Source organism: Halichondria panicea, chromosome 11 (assembly GCF_963675165.1).
Source record: "Halichondria panicea chromosome 11, odHalPani1.1, whole genome shotgun sequence".
In the NCBI taxonomy this organism is placed as follows: Eukaryota; Metazoa; Porifera; class Demospongiae; order Suberitida; family Halichondriidae; genus Halichondria; species Halichondria panicea.
The window spans coordinates 3,070,332-3,085,519 of record NC_087387.1 but is presented as its reverse complement, the minus strand read 5'-3'; the positions used below and the strand labels follow the sequence as shown (position 1 = coordinate 3,085,519).

At 39.8% G+C, this 15,188-nt stretch overlaps 3 protein-coding genes across 6 annotated transcripts; 2 read left to right on the top strand and 1 right to left on the bottom strand.

The window, feature by feature from the left end:
• The first annotated feature begins 51 nt into the window (after positions 1-51).
• LOC135343703 (DAZ-associated protein 2-like) lies at positions 52-3,384 on the top strand. Its single transcript, XM_064540699.1, has 5 exons — positions 52-98; positions 149-243; positions 440-598; positions 1,536-1,666; positions 3,112-3,384. The coding sequence occupies exons 2-5, from the start codon at positions 210-212 to the stop codon at positions 3,238-3,240; spliced, it is 453 nt and encodes a 150-aa protein (XP_064396769.1). The 5' UTR covers positions 52-98; positions 149-209; the 3' UTR covers positions 3,241-3,384.
• Positions 3,385-3,733: 349 nt separating this feature from the next.
• Positions 3,734-6,114, top strand: LOC135343704 (DAZ-associated protein 2-like). The gene is made up of 4 exons (XM_064540700.1): positions 3,734-3,894; positions 4,984-5,079; positions 5,456-5,586; positions 5,745-6,114. Exons 1-4 carry the CDS (start codon positions 3,861-3,863, stop codon positions 5,871-5,873), a joined length of 390 nt encoding a protein of 129 aa, XP_064396770.1. The 5' UTR covers positions 3,734-3,860; the 3' UTR covers positions 5,874-6,114.
• A 467-nt stretch (positions 6,115-6,581) lies between these two features.
• Positions 6,582-15,166, bottom strand: LOC135343686 (uncharacterized). Of its 4 annotated transcripts, XM_064540667.1 has the most exons (16): positions 14,718-15,166; positions 14,185-14,258; positions 12,165-12,304; positions 11,577-11,849; positions 11,247-11,526; positions 10,832-11,074; positions 10,639-10,781; positions 10,349-10,583; positions 10,069-10,171; positions 9,922-10,018; positions 9,692-9,794; positions 9,527-9,636; positions 9,252-9,413; positions 7,139-7,349; positions 6,937-7,074; positions 6,582-6,874 (listed from the first exon to the last, which is right to left on the bottom strand). In XM_064540667.1, the coding sequence occupies exons 3-16, from the start codon at positions 12,294-12,296 to the stop codon at positions 6,735-6,737; spliced, it is 2,370 nt and encodes a 789-aa protein (XP_064396737.1). In that variant the 5' UTR covers positions 12,297-12,304; positions 14,185-14,258; positions 14,718-15,166; the 3' UTR covers positions 6,582-6,734. The 4 variants fall into 4 exon arrangements, with proteins under 4 accessions (XP_064396737.1, XP_064396738.1, XP_064396736.1 ...); XM_064540668.1 differs by lacking the exons at positions 14,185-14,258; positions 14,718-15,166 and adding an exon at positions 12,883-12,994; XM_064540666.1 differs by lacking the exons at positions 14,185-14,258; positions 14,718-15,166 and adding an exon at positions 12,405-12,554.
• Positions 15,167-15,188: the final 22 nt, after the last annotated feature.

Sequence of the window (15,188 nt, the reverse complement as noted above, 5' to 3'; positions counted from 1 at the left end):
TCATGTCCTGTGTTAGCGTTGTATACTCGGAGTATACTGCCACTGTACTTAAATTACAGTATCTATGCACTGTATAAAAGATCTGGCTTTGGTCGAGCAGAGTAATAGAGTAATTTAGTAATTTCCTTACTTTATCTCTGGGTCGAGCCAGACCTCATATTTGCACTAGGCCTTATAAATATATATAGATCAGAGTAGAATTTTCAGTGATGCCTCTCTTCGGAAAGAAAAAAAGCTCAACAGGTACGTAGACTTATTATTATAAATCACATTTTCGAGTATCTGATCGATATGCGATATGACTACTCTATATCCTATATCTATGTAAACACACACAACTGCACTGTCAATCCTATGTACAACTTACTGGTTGTACTAATGGTGTCTGCATGTCTGTGTGTGATGCATGTACTATTGATGAGATCCCTTTTCTATTCAGTTAAGAGTAGCTCTGGAGCTGGATACCCCAAGCAACCAGCTTACCCGACTCAGCAACCAGCTTACCCAACTCAGCAACCAGCGTACCCAACACAAGGTTACCCTCCACAGTATGGAGGCCCCCCACCACCCTATGTGCAACAGCCCCAACCGACTACATGTATGTTTACATAGTTTGTATGGAATACTTCACTCTTGTGTGTCAAATTTAATATTGTACCCTACAGCTCGTACCATTAATGTACAAGCTGTCAGCATTTAAAAATAAAGGAAAAAATGGCGCCTTTGTAGCAACACATACTTTTACAGTAAGAAGTCTTATTGATTAATTATGCCTCGGTGCGCATGCGCAAGCGAGGTATACGGTAGTGTTTGTGTGTGTGTGTGTCTGTGTAGACTGCTACAGCTGCTCAAGGATGAATCAAGTGCAAGTAAGAGTTTCTATAGGCTTCTAGTCATATTTTAATTCGTGGATTTGCAAAATAATGCTTCGTTCTCGAGTTATGCCTAGTTTTGCTTACGTGGAATGCCATTGCAGCCTTTTTAGAAGAGCACGTAGCCAAACTTGTTTACCGAGTGTTGCTACTCTACTTAGTAGTTAGCTCTGCACTAAAACGCTAGCTGCAAGAGTGAGAAGAGAGCTGCAAGGCTCTGCTAATGGCAGCCATTAATTTTAGACTTGAACTTTTGGCATTGATCGTTTTTAACAACCATCATGGTCGATCATTACCCACTCTTTGAGTTTGCACGCAGCAAAATTAAAATTTTGCAAAAATTAAAGTTCATCATGACTGAATAAATGCTATTAGTAGCTTTATGTTATGTAGCTTTGGCATCTCCACCGAAGCATCAGCACGTGCTTTCATTAGTAATGAAATGCTGCAGAGATTAAACATATCGCCCTTTTCCGGTCAATTTATGAACGCACGTTCCGTGTAACCATTTTGAGTAGCAAAAAGCATGATTGGCAAGCGATATACTGGTGGGTTGCAATAGTAACTTTCCACAATTCATTCAGTAGCATGTGGCATATACCAACCATTCTGTTAACAGAGTTGTAATCTCCTGTGTTTATTCATACCCTGTTGTCCCTGCAGTATATGTCGCCCCAGATGTGGCTGCTCCAGTGTCGTCAGTTTACCAGCCACCAGCAGTGCAAGGGCAACAAGTTTCTGGGGTCTATGAACAGGGAGCCAGATTTAACCTAAACAAACCGACCAGTATCCCGGTAAATGTAATACTCCATGTATAATGATGTATATATACAGTGGAACTTCCCTTAGCGCAACCACCGAAAGTCTAAATTAATGGCTACTGCATCATTAGAGCCTTGCATCTCTCTTCTCACTCTTGCAGCTACTGTTCTAGTGCAGAGCTAAGTAGAATAGCAACATTCCATGGACAAGTTTTGCTGCAAATAAGCAAAACTAGGCATAACTCGAGAACCAAGCATTATTCCATGAATTAAAATCCATGACTAGAAGCCTGTAGGTTTTCTTACTTGCACTTCATTGATCCTTGAGCAGCTGCAGCAGTCTACACAGACAGACAGACACACACACAAACACACCATATACCTCGACTGCACATGCACACCAAGGCATAATAAGATCTTCTATAGGTAGCCACATTTCTTAATGATTTCCAAAATGAAAGCTTCTTTCTCGAGTTTTACTTGCAGTTATGATGCAGTCTCTTCAGAATTGTTCTTAACATCATAATAATAGTTCGCACAAAGTACCGTATAGCTGGTAATTTTCGGGGTACAAAATATTCGTGGTTTTGGTGGTTGAGCTCAGACCACAAATATTTACGAATGAAGCGACCTTGCCTACCTTTACCTATTCACAAAGTAATTGCTAAATATTGCTCAACCACGAATGTTTTGTCCCCCGAAAAGTACCGGCTATACGACTATACTAGCAGTAAGAGTGAGAAAAAGACTGCAAATTATGCTAGCTGTACTGCTAGAAGCAGCCAAAATAGTAATTTCTAACTCTTTGTGATTAGCCTGTATGCATGTATGCAGCTAAAAATGTTCATCATGATATCATGTGCAATAGTATTATGTAACTTCGACACATCCACCGAGGCATCAGCAACTGCGGTGCTTTCATTATGCCTCGGTGCACATGCGCAAGCGAGGTATACGATAGTGTGTGTGTGTAGACTACTACAGCTGCTCAAGGATCAACCTCGAATAAAGGCCAGGTGTATAACTACGTAAGTTTAATCTTCTTGGTTTTTATTTGACAACGAAGCTTCCGAGTGTTGCTACTCTACTTAGTAGTTAGCTCTGCACTAGAACGCTAGCTGCAAGAGTGAGAAGAGAGCTGCAAGGCTCTAGCTCTGCTGATGTAGCCATTAATTTTAGACTTGAACTTTTGGCATTGGTCGTTTTTAACAACAATCATGGTCGATCATTACGCACTCTTTGAGTTTGCATGCAGCAAAATTAATTAATGCAAAAATGTTCATCATGTGTGTATAAAAGTAGCTTTGGCATCTCCACCGAGGCATCAGCACCTGTGGTGCGTTCATTAGAAAAGCGCTTACTGACGTATACTTGGTTTTAAATGCATGACTCTTTCGATTGTGATTTATAAGTTATAGTTCAACTCCAGGATCTCCCTGACTTACTTTGTAGTCATGCTATGTAATTCCTCCGTGCAGCCTCCCCCACCTGGAGTTGCTCCCACCGCTGCTCAGTCAGCAGCTGCTCAGGGTCAGTCCGTTGTCATGACACAACAAAAGAAAGACGTATGGGGACTCGGTTCTGATGGAGGTGCCACATTCTTTTAAGTTTCAGTCATTATGTTTTGGTGTGGTTTTCATCCACATAATTTTGTAATGAACAAGTAGATCAGACGAACAAATTACTTTTATTCAAGACATTGTAATTGTGTTTATATAAGATCTTCATTGTATGTTTTATGTTCAGAAAAACTTTACTGGATTTGGGTGACACTAGGTTTTGCATAAATTATGTATAATTATAATTATACAAAACAAAATTGTAAAAAGAGTTATTATTTTGCAGGGAGCTCAAATTTTATTTTCGCCAATTTTGCTCAGAATCGGAGTACAATCATGCAAAAGTCAGTGCTCTCGTACTAGATTTAGCCTCGGTATCATGAGCAGCTTTTTCTCGAGTTCAATGCACAGCTGGCTTTGAGATTGTATCGCTGCTTCTGAACAAAATTGCAAAAAATAGCGTTAGGGGAAATCCAATTAGTTTGTGGTAAAGGTACTACTATAATTTTATGGTAATAATCATGATTGTTTATCTAAATCAACATTATAATATTGTTTTAGGGCGTGCCTATAATGAATTTAAATCCCAAAGGGGTGGCTAGCTACACAACATTAACAGAGCTGGACTGTAGATTGAAGCATAGTGTTGCGTTATTTTATTAATAATTATGAGCGACCTGCAGGACCAACTACTAACTAAAGGCACGTTAATTGTCCTGTACTGTGTATCTGACATCGGTCCATAATCGATATCTATGATCTGTCATTACTTATTTATGGGTTGCCGTTTGTGTCAAAAATGCTGTATAAAAAGTAGTCCATGTTTACTATAAGAGTCGATGTTTTAAAATGGAGCTGATGTTATAAAAAAGTCGATGTTATATAAAATGAGTCGATGTACGTTACAAAGGAGTTGATGTTTAAATGCACCTATCAATGTGTTGCCCCACTACTCCCCCCCCCCCCCCCCGGCCCTGGACATATGGGGGAATTTTGACTCTAATTTGACCTGAAATGTTTGCCCCATACTGGGGGATTTGACCTGGCTTTGCGTAGTAAAGACTGCTTTTTATAACCTGTTTCCCCATGTTAGCCTGACCCCTCCCGGGGCCGGGGGGGGAGTGGGGCGACACATTGATAGGTACCATAACATTTATAGGGTATTCTGTGTTTTGTGGTAAGTCGACCTTTAATATTCAATTTAATGGTAAACTGGAGAGTGGGGAGCCGAGGGGTGCTGCACAAAGCAGGCTGGAGAAACCCAATGAGTGACCTTAACGAACTAATGTCAACTGGGTTCCAGCCTGCTCTGTGTTGCCCTACCTACACTCTCCAGTTTACCGTTAAATTGAATATTAGTAAAAGTTGGCTTACTACAAAACACAGAATATTAAGGATTTGGTAAACATCGACTATTTTGTACTAACGTCGACTCTTTTATAACGTGAACTCCATTTCATAACATCAACTCTATTTATAACATCGACTCCGACTGCTGTTAATATAAAAGATCGACTCTTTTTAAATACGGTAAACTGTGTAAACATCGACCGATTTTTAAAACTGACAACCACCCTTTCGATAGGAAATCCACCAGTCCCTTCTCTTGTGGATGTGAGTCTGGCTAGTGACTTTAAGCATAATAATACCTATGACCTAGGTATTTTTTGGCATGCGTAGCCTACATGTACATGTAATTAAGTGACACCAAGAGAACTCTTGATGACACAGATGAAGGAGTTTTTGAGTTGAATAGACTATAAAGTATCACTCAAACTTGTGATTATCTAGGTGAGTCTGGCAGTGCTTACCCCACGCAACAGCAGCCAGCCTATCCACAGCAGACAGATCCTCCACCACCTTACCAGCAGCAACCACTGGTTTCAAGTATGTTGTGTATGCAATGCCACTCAACCTATGCGCTTTGAGCTAGTGTACACGCATATGCATTGACAAGATTTCCATTGACTAAGTTACTTATTTGCTGACTGTCACTATACACTAAGTCATGTTGTTAGCACACATTATCCATTTGATACAGCTATAATTCTGGTAATTATAGACACTGTTTTGGAGGTGTCTACAGGGGGAAATGGTAGGTCACAATAAGTTTCAGGGGGGAAAAAACTGCCTTTAGTATTAGTTTTGCTTTTTTATAATTAGTGAATGCTTTCCATAATTTGCATACATGAATATGCACACCAAAAAAACCTTTAACAAACGTTGGAGGTACAACCGTCACCTGTGTGTGTTGTCCCTGCAGTGAATGTCACCCCAGATGTGGCTGCTCCAGTTTCATCAGTTTACCAGCCACCAGCAGTGCCTGGGCAAAAGGTTTCTGGAGTCTACGAACAGGGGGCAAGATTTGACCCAAGCAAACAGGCCAGTATCCCAGTAAGCCACATAATCCATGCAGTCCATCAAAACCATGTGTACCAGCTAGTACTCCTTACGATTCTATCGCACTAAACCCAATTCTGAGGTTTTCTGTAGGCCTCATCAATCACTTACCCAAGAACAATTTAATTTGTTGTGTGCTATCCTCCATGCAGCCTCCCCCACCTGGAGTTGCCCCCACTGCTGCTCAGGTAGCAGCTGCTCAGGGCCAGCCCGTTGTCATGACACAACAGAAGAAAGACAAATGGGGTCTTGGTTCTGATGGGGGTGCCACATTCTTTTAACCCATTAAAACTTAATTACGTATAGTATCAGTTGTTATATAAAGTTGTAGCTCTATAATTATGCATTATTTTGAGGTAAGTATAACTTTACACACAAGTTGTTACAAGACGACTTTATTTTACCCTATAACAAAATAAAACATTAAGCTGTGTGCTTTTGTTGAAAGAGGTACATCTCTGTCAATAGTGTATGTGATGCATTTATTGCCATACTAATGCTTTTATTGTTATTGTCACTGTGTTTGGTAGTCTGGTGAAATTCCATTGCCCCATGCCATGCATTTGGGTAACACAGTCCTGAATAATAATTATAAGGATGGGTATTCATGCACTCCTGGTATTACTAAGTGCATATACGAGATTGTCGAGACAGCTAGCTTATAATTATTGCATTCTGTCAACCTGGGATCTGATTGTGTCTTTTTTGTGTAGACCTAGATCTACATCAGTGTCATTTTAATTTGTTACAGCCCACTGTCTTCTAGATAATTATGGTTATAAATGTGGCACCTTTTTGGCATAATTATATTGCTGTCTACCCAATGCATTTTGGCGACAGGAGGGCCGTTCTAGTTGTTTTTGCTCAAGTTAATGATTGTTATCTGAGAGTTGTAGTTGCTATACAATGTCGTTACCCATCTTTAATTTTGGTTTTGGTATCAACAAACAAAATTCATGCACCTATTATGGACTAGATCCATGACGTCGTTAAAAGAATCAATCAGCATACACTCTATAATACTTCTGACTATAAGCTTATACTGCACAACATGGTATATCCCTATAATCATAATTATTATACTACTAACTATGTAGATCTATTCGTTCCTATCATTAATCCTTGTTCAGAACTTGTCCACTTTATATAGCCAAATCCCCACGACCTATATCTTTAAGTGCTTTGTTCACTGTATCGTTGTTGATTAGCAGCTTGACAGAATTTTTTTCAAGGAATGAGTGCAGCTTGTTGATCAAGCTAATCAGTGCATCTTTTGATTCACCTGTCGACAATTTAACTGATCAATGCATGTAGAACAAAAATCTTATGCAAATTATGGCTAACCTGCCAATGGATGCAACTCCTTCATCTTGTTCATGTTGTAGTGTGTAACTCCTATACTTATCCCAAAGTTACACACTTGATCTTTGTTGGACAGCTTCATCATGGTTGTCCTGAGACGTTCGATGAATGACGGATCCACTACAAGGCAGGTACAATAAACAAAAGGAGTGGGTTATATGCAGTTAATGTAACTACTACTTACTAGGAGCATACTCCTGTTCTAAGAGGACCTCGGTTCCAATCATTCTATTGAAACCGGAGACAGAGAAGGTGCACTTCATAGATCGTTCTGCGTTCCCATCTTTCCGAAATGTGTTATTAATTGTAGGGTATCCGAAATTTGGGCTTTCTAGATCAGCTTTTCTTCTTATGTCTAGTTTCTTGGTCACTGCCAACAGCTCATCTATGGATATCTGTAGTCATGCACACACATAATTTTTTAGCATAGAGCATGCAGAGTAAGTGAGTGAATAATCGTGATTAATTTTTATGGCATGTCATTGTGTTTCACTACATTGAGGAACAAGCTATATAGTGATAAAATTAATGCTAGCTGCTTGAATTTTCCTCTTGTTGGAACGTGTAACAACAGTGTGACCTGGAAATAGTAAGTAGTGTGGTGTACCTAGCGGATATCGTACCTCCTCTGTCTTTCATAACTCAATTTTCATACACCCCATTGGATTCCTTGCTAAAAAACAAACTCATAAATACTCTACATAACAAAATTACAAACATATCCACCATACGAGAGTTGTCTGATCCACACTATATAGAGAAGAATGATTGATTTATCGTAAAAAGGTGTGGATCTGCAAAGAGGCCAGAGCTTACAATTAAAGGCTGCTGCTTTCTGGCAAAAACTTTGCTGCTCTTCTATTATTGTGGCAGATAGATAATTAATAGCTTTAGTGGGAAACTACGGTAACTCATTAGACATTTCGTGCGAACAGATGATGCACGATTCTGAAGAGACTGCAACAGCCTTCGCTGTAAGTAAACACAAACCTCACTCAAACAGTGGTGCTAAATGCCTGGGGCACATTGCAAAGTATTAGAGTGTTACGAAAGAGGTAATTAGTGTATAATCTGATAGAACCTATCGGGAAAAATTTTGATGTTACTAAATTAATAGAAACAAAGGTTGTGGATTTAAATATCACAGAAGTCTGATGTCTAGAGATGATCTTGAACAGAAGGATGGAAGTGTAGCCTACTATTTAAATGATAAATACAACGAATATGTAATAGTCATATTGTCCATTACACTAGTATTAAGGCAGTAAGCAAGTGTCCTTATTCCCCCGAGGCCAAGGATGGTTTTAATGTAGTGTACGGTAATCATAATTATTATAACACAGGAAAATTTGGCAAGATCAATCGCCAAATCAAAGTTTTTTGGGAAGTGAAGCGGTAGCCGTAGCTATTTTTTTGAGAAGTCAAATAGTGATCTGCTAACATAATTATTTTGTACGTACGATTCTGCAATGTAGTCTCGCAAGCACGATTTTCCCTAGAGGGACCGTGTGGTCACTATTGCAGCAATTCCGTGGCACTTACCGGAATGTTGGCAATGCCAATCAGATTTGAACGTGTTGTAGTGGGCCATAATTTGCCAATTATAAGTAGCATAAAATGAATGTGAAAAGAAGGATAATATTGACTCTATAAAATATAAAAAGGCTATAATTTAGTGTTGCACTATACCTGGCTGCGAAGGAACTCGGTTACAAAGAGCTGAGACCCAAAGCAAGAGCTAGTTAACTGCGATTATCTACATGTGACTTTGGTTAATTAACGAATATCTTGCACGTGACTACATTCCCCAGTGCCACGAAATCACTGCAATAGTGACCTGACGTACCCCCCTCCCCATGTCTGCTCGCAAAACTACCTTCAAGTTCGAGTCATAACTGTATATCCCTTCTGCTGATCCACTATACGTTTTTTACACTCGTAAACGTTGCATGCCACAAAATCCATTACCATGTGACTGAATGACACATGCCCCGTAACTCACATAGAAGTTGGTAAAAGCTAAAAGCAAGTATCAGGTCGGTCCATTATACCATACCTTTGAGAAAATACGCTCATCACTTGGCTTCCGGGTATGGGACAGACAAAATGTCAACATAGAGCAGTAGATGGTGCTCGCTCGCCCCAATTAGTTTGGTATATAATGGTTTTGGAATGTGCAAAATTGCTTAGGTTAATCTGCACTATGTACCTACAGAGTTCCAAAACCACTACTTAAGTTGAATGCGGAATGTGTCATACTATTTATTATAATTATGCATCGAATCTCAATCACCTACCTTTGGTGGCATGTGACTCTGTGCCAGCTCCCAGCCTGTCAGTGCGCTGCAGGTGAGGCCAGCGGAGTTATCTTCCTTTTTGAATAACAGCTCAGAGTTAGTGCTCCACTGCCCTGGCTCGACTTTATCTGGCAACCCATTTTTGATCATGTCTTGAGCTTTCTGTTTTAATGAAGAGTATATATAGCACAAGTACATGCATCAAGTCTTGATACTCATACAGGTAGTAAATTGGCTGGAGAAATTAATCTGCTAGTGAGCTTGTGCAAACTTACTGTTCGATGAATAGTATGCTCTGAATAGACTGTAAACACTGAGAAGGGCAGCAACTCTATTCCCTTCTTTATCTTGGTGTTGTAAAAGCTCGCTCCAAAACGAAATAATCCTGTTTTCATAAGTATTGTCACATTTTAGCATACAAAAATGCAGCACAAAGTTACTTTTCATCTCTGCAATGGTAAGGTCATTGTTGTGCATCTTATAGCTAGCCTCAGTCACCTCCACCACATTGTTGACTCCCTCCTTACCATCAGGAATTGACGGCTAAGGGAAAAATAGCATATAATGACACGTACATACGTACGTACATATTACATGACCTAGTCCAAGTGATATACACATTTCTTTCAAGCTCTCTATTCCACCACAAGCCATCACATGCCATCATTACCAATAAAGGATCATGCTTCCACTCTCCATCTACAATGAACTTGTACTCGTGGGTACCAACAGGCAAGTCGACGAATGTTGAGAATTGGCCGTTGTCACTGAGGAAAGGGTATATACGCGTACATTTTTGGACATTGAAGAAACATACCGCTTTTCTAAGATTTGTTCAGGTTTCCAATTGTTGAAACTACCAGCAACCAATACATGATTGCCCTCATGATCCCAGCGAAGCTCCTTTTGAAGTTTAAATTCTATTATAAAGCAAAACACACACTGACATTCTTGGTAGATCTAGCTATGCCATCTATGATCTATCAACTGAATACGTAATTATAAGTGCTAATAATGGAGAGAACATGAAAGCAACAACAAAAAGCTGGAGTCAGCTCATGAAAACAATGGTTATTGCACACGTTGGCTGCACATACCATTTTTTGAGACTCTTATTTTCTTTGCAAGCCTGAAATGTAAGCTCTTAATTTCTTTGACATTTAGTTTTCCGGCATGATCACTGATTTGGAATGTGGCAAGAGAATTAGGGTCTGACTCAATAATCCTGCCAGCATAGGTGTTGTTTTCACCAAGGTGTGGACTAAAGCTAACAAACACCACATTTCTATAATCCTCTTCTGTTTCTAGCTTGGCTGAGTGTTCAACATCAAACTGCATTAACAAAGCATCAATCCAGTATAGTCTAATTATAACAATTACGACATACTGAAATCGCTTTGGAAAATGTTTCGGGTTTAGTAGTTTCGTCTATGAGGTAGATAGGACTGATAGGCTCGTATAATTCACCGACAAAGTAGGGCCCTCCAAAAGCGATACGTCCCTCCACTTTAAATAGCTTCGAAGAGGCACCTGCAATTTATCTTTCTTGTAAACTTCAATAAATTTCATACCGTAAGTACCTTTTGGAACTGTAATCATCACACCTACATCTCCAAGATCACAACTCCCTCCTTCTGGACCAAATTGTTTCTTAAACATCTTTTTGAACAGTGTAGCCAAGGGATGCTTGGGATGAGTTGTAACATCATCCTGACTATCATCATGATCTCCCGCAAAGTTATATTCTGGCTCTGAAGGACCAACGTTCTCCTGATCAGCACTACCATTGCCATCCGCCGCGGGAGCACCACCATCCCTGCTGTCTGAAAGCAAACCAGATACTACCCATGCATGCAATACGTACACAATAAGCAAACAATTGGTAGGAGAGAGATATAATTATTATGGATACTATATACATGTGTAAAAAATTATTGTTTCAGGATAATCTATTGCTATAATTTTGAGAGCAAAATTATACTGGTTATTACTTACCGGGTTGAGACACGGTGAACACCCAAAGGCCTTTCTTGCCAGAATTACCAGTCGTAGTAGGCAAATTCAAAATGGTTGTTTCATTCTGCCCACAGACACGATGTTCTAATCCGTGTCCATCACCCACACCGAGGATAGGGAGCTTTGATGTGTTACTTCCCATCAGTAGGCCGTTCTTTCCATTCAAGTTATCAGGAGAGCTCCAACAAATACTAGAGTAACCCAAAAGAACATGCGTCTCCTTGCCACTCGAGGCAACCACAGCTTGAAATGTATTCGTCTATAATTATAGATATAATAATTATTTCACTGTGGTGTAAATTTTCTTACTTTGTCTGACTTTGAGTCGTAATAACCCACACTATCCCAAGTAGCTATAACCAAAATGGTCGGTTTGAAATATTTCGAACGACCAGCTTCAACCACCTCCTTCTCAGCCTTATTGAGCCACACAGGGTCCTTCTCTTCTCTGTAGAAAACCGAACCAGCTTTTCGGGTGTCTACGTCACTGAAGAAGGGAGCTACGAGCGCATTTTTAGCCAGTGGTTCTGGGGTGTAGCTGCTGAAATCGTTTCCCATGGCGATGTAGCCATTGATACTCACCTGTAGAGTTAAGTGACTAAGTTAATATAATGCAGTAGCAATGTTTATCCGATAATTATCATTATAGGGGATATTTCGCATTGTAGAGCATCATACGAAAATGAAATTATTCTACCGCAATGCGTTCAACGTAACTATGTACGAATATTTAAAATACAAAATACTTAAAATTAATGGGCAGTTCATCTGAAACTTTGCACCGACGAAAATTACCCAGTATACGGTGCAGACACCACTTTTGAGAGAGGACACAATGTAAAGTGATCTAAATAATTGTATGTATAATTTGCACATTGAGTATACAAAAAGATGTACCTGAACAAATGACACAGACTTCTCGAAGTAACTGATGCTCTGTGAGAGATACAAAGGATCAGATAGTAGGTCATCACCCGCCAAAATCTTGTGGTCCTTGCCAGATCCGAAAGGAAACAAAGCATTCGCCATTATAAGCTCTGCATATAATAATCACAGTTTGCATAGCTACACACTTGTATTATTCTAGACTAAAGCTTTTACTAAAGACTTGGAGACACATCATCCACACACACTTACACCGTTTTTAACAGGCTCTTCTGCAATCTAGACTTACAATGTCATGCAATGTGCACAGTCTAGTTTTATAGACATGCAGACAAGCCAAAAAAGTCCCTGGCCCTGGGACTATCCCTAACCCTCCTCTCCACTAGATTACTAACTCACATCTTATCTATCCAGCTAGATCTACAATTATATTCAATTCCCACAAAATACCGTATAGCGCGAAATTTTCGAGGGGCTTAATTTTCGCGGATTTCGTGGGTTAGAATCCTACACGAAAATTAAGTCCACGAAAATTGAATTACCTGCTATAGCATGCATAGATTTAAAGGCGTGGCTTCCGGTAAGCAGTCATTCCGCGAACATTGTGCAACGAAATAGCTTTTAGAGGCTAATCCACGAAATATAAGTGCCTCGAAAATTTCGCGCTATACGGTAGGTCATCCCCTCTTCTGCTTCTAGATAACATGACTGTATATACAATCACACTGACCTCAATCCCAGGCCACACTTTTTTCTTCAATCCAAGGAGGCTAAACACAGGCTCATAATAATAAATAGTACGAGCAGCTGAGGTCACTTTGACAAATGTTGGGTAGGCTGGATTCAACTGCGTTGTGTGTTTTGAATAATATGTCTCTAATTTTTGTTCTTACTATTAATAGAGCTTGGATGTGGCCTGCTGTTAGGTGAGGCAGGTGACAACTGTATGGTAGCTTTGCTGGGGTTTAACAAAGGGTAGAAAATTCAGTGTACGCGGCCGTCGTTGGATCTAGCTGGTGACAGTAGTCTACTAGCCCAGTTGTTGCATGATAATTATTAGTGCCTCTGGTACAAAGGTACCAGAGGCACTAATGGAAGCACTCTTGTGAGATGGTGCTATAGAGTCTCCAATGCATTAGGTGGCGTACGTTTGCTTTCATTCAGGAACTCATACTCACCTCCTCAAATGCACGAGAATAACCATGCAAAGATCTACACCAACGACTTACATGTACGTACGTATGTCCCAATGTCTTGCAGTCATTTTATCATTTTATCTACCCTTGTTGTTCGAGTGAGAAAAACGAAATTATCACTACCTCATTTTCTCGATTTTGGAAACCATGCATCCTCACGCTGTGCACCACAACAGAAGAACATGTATTAACAAACAGACTATAACTGCTTTCTTGTCAGTTCAAGGTTGGCAGACAAGATAGCAATCTCTTGCAAGTAGTAGCACAACTGAAAGTATGGCTAAGCAATATAAACAATTGTACTCTTGGGGTTAATTAAGTTGAGAGTAACGTAAAGGGAATATTACTGAGGCGGTGTATCCCAAATGCACAGAGTATTGGCCCTTGTAGTAGATAATGATCCACATTCCACAATCTACTAGGGGCCAATAAACAGCGTGTGGCACTCATAGCCATGTGCTCGTAGCCATGTGCAAGTATGTAATAACTAGCAGGCTATAATTATGGAGCAATGACAGCCAACTGTGGGAAGAAGAGTCCAGCGCACCAACCAGGGCCTTAAGGTGGTGTACCTGTGACCACCAGATCGGCCTCACCTAAGTTGTATTACATGTACAATCACGACACCTCTAAACAAAACTGCAAGATACATTGTAGTCTACAGTACTGTGCAAACAATTAATATCCATAATGCTGCCTCTACCAATGTACCTTAATCAACATGTACATGCATGTAGTACCAATGTACCTTAATCAACATGTACATGCATACATGCATGTAGTACAGTACTACATACCAAGAAATCAAAATGGACTCCTGTACATATAATTTTCACCTTCAAATTTTATCGTTTCAGCTCAATTAGGGTTGGCACACCTTCCTTCCTGCATCCTGAGTCACAACTGAATACTATACAGGGAGACATGTTAGCTTGTCAGTGTAGGTCACTAGCTTGCAAAAAAAGAGAAAGAATGGCAATATGATTATGTATACTAACACCTTTATAATGAGTAACCTTAAAGTATAAAGGTTCAAAGACAGAGGAGTGTGATCGCAACTTGTCTTCGTAGAAATAACATTATGTGATTGTGCATTCTGAAATAGCAAATTGGCAGTCAAGTAAAGCTGATTTAGACTTGTGCTGGACAGTCAGCATGGTAGTGACATCGTTTTGGTACACTGTGTAGCAACGCATCTATCAATTGATAGTCTTACTACTTTCAATCAGGGAATGATAATTAAGTATGTCATGTGCTAGGCACTCCACCATAATCATTATTAACATTGAAAAGGGCACATGCCAACACCTAGATCCTGATATAAAACTCATTTTCGCTGAAACTTGCTAAGACAGTATGTATGCTGTACCTGTTATGCCACCTGAGCAGGATGACGCAGCAATCTTGGGTTTTGAATACTCAACACTTGCTCTCCAAACAGAACTCTTGCTGGATGCTGACATATTTTACTCTCAACTCTTCAAGAGCTCCTTATATTATACTGATAATACTGATACAGGTTAACAGAAAGACTGAGCCTAACGGTTAACGGTACGGGAACTGATTTCTTCATTCTATGGTAGGCAAATCATTGGCCAGTTTACAGAGAAAGCTCCATCGTGTTCAGTCAGGCCTAGGGCCAGGGAGGAGTACACTATGTTTCCATTCCAGACAGCTGGCCATTGGCCATTATTCCCATAAATTCCAAACTCTAGTAGATCTAGAGCATGCACTAAAAAACACAGCATTGACAAAATAGATAGATAGACAGATATCTACTTGCACTAATAATCCCTTATAAGTTTTGTACGGTAGCTTCTTAAGCCTTAAGTTAAGGGGA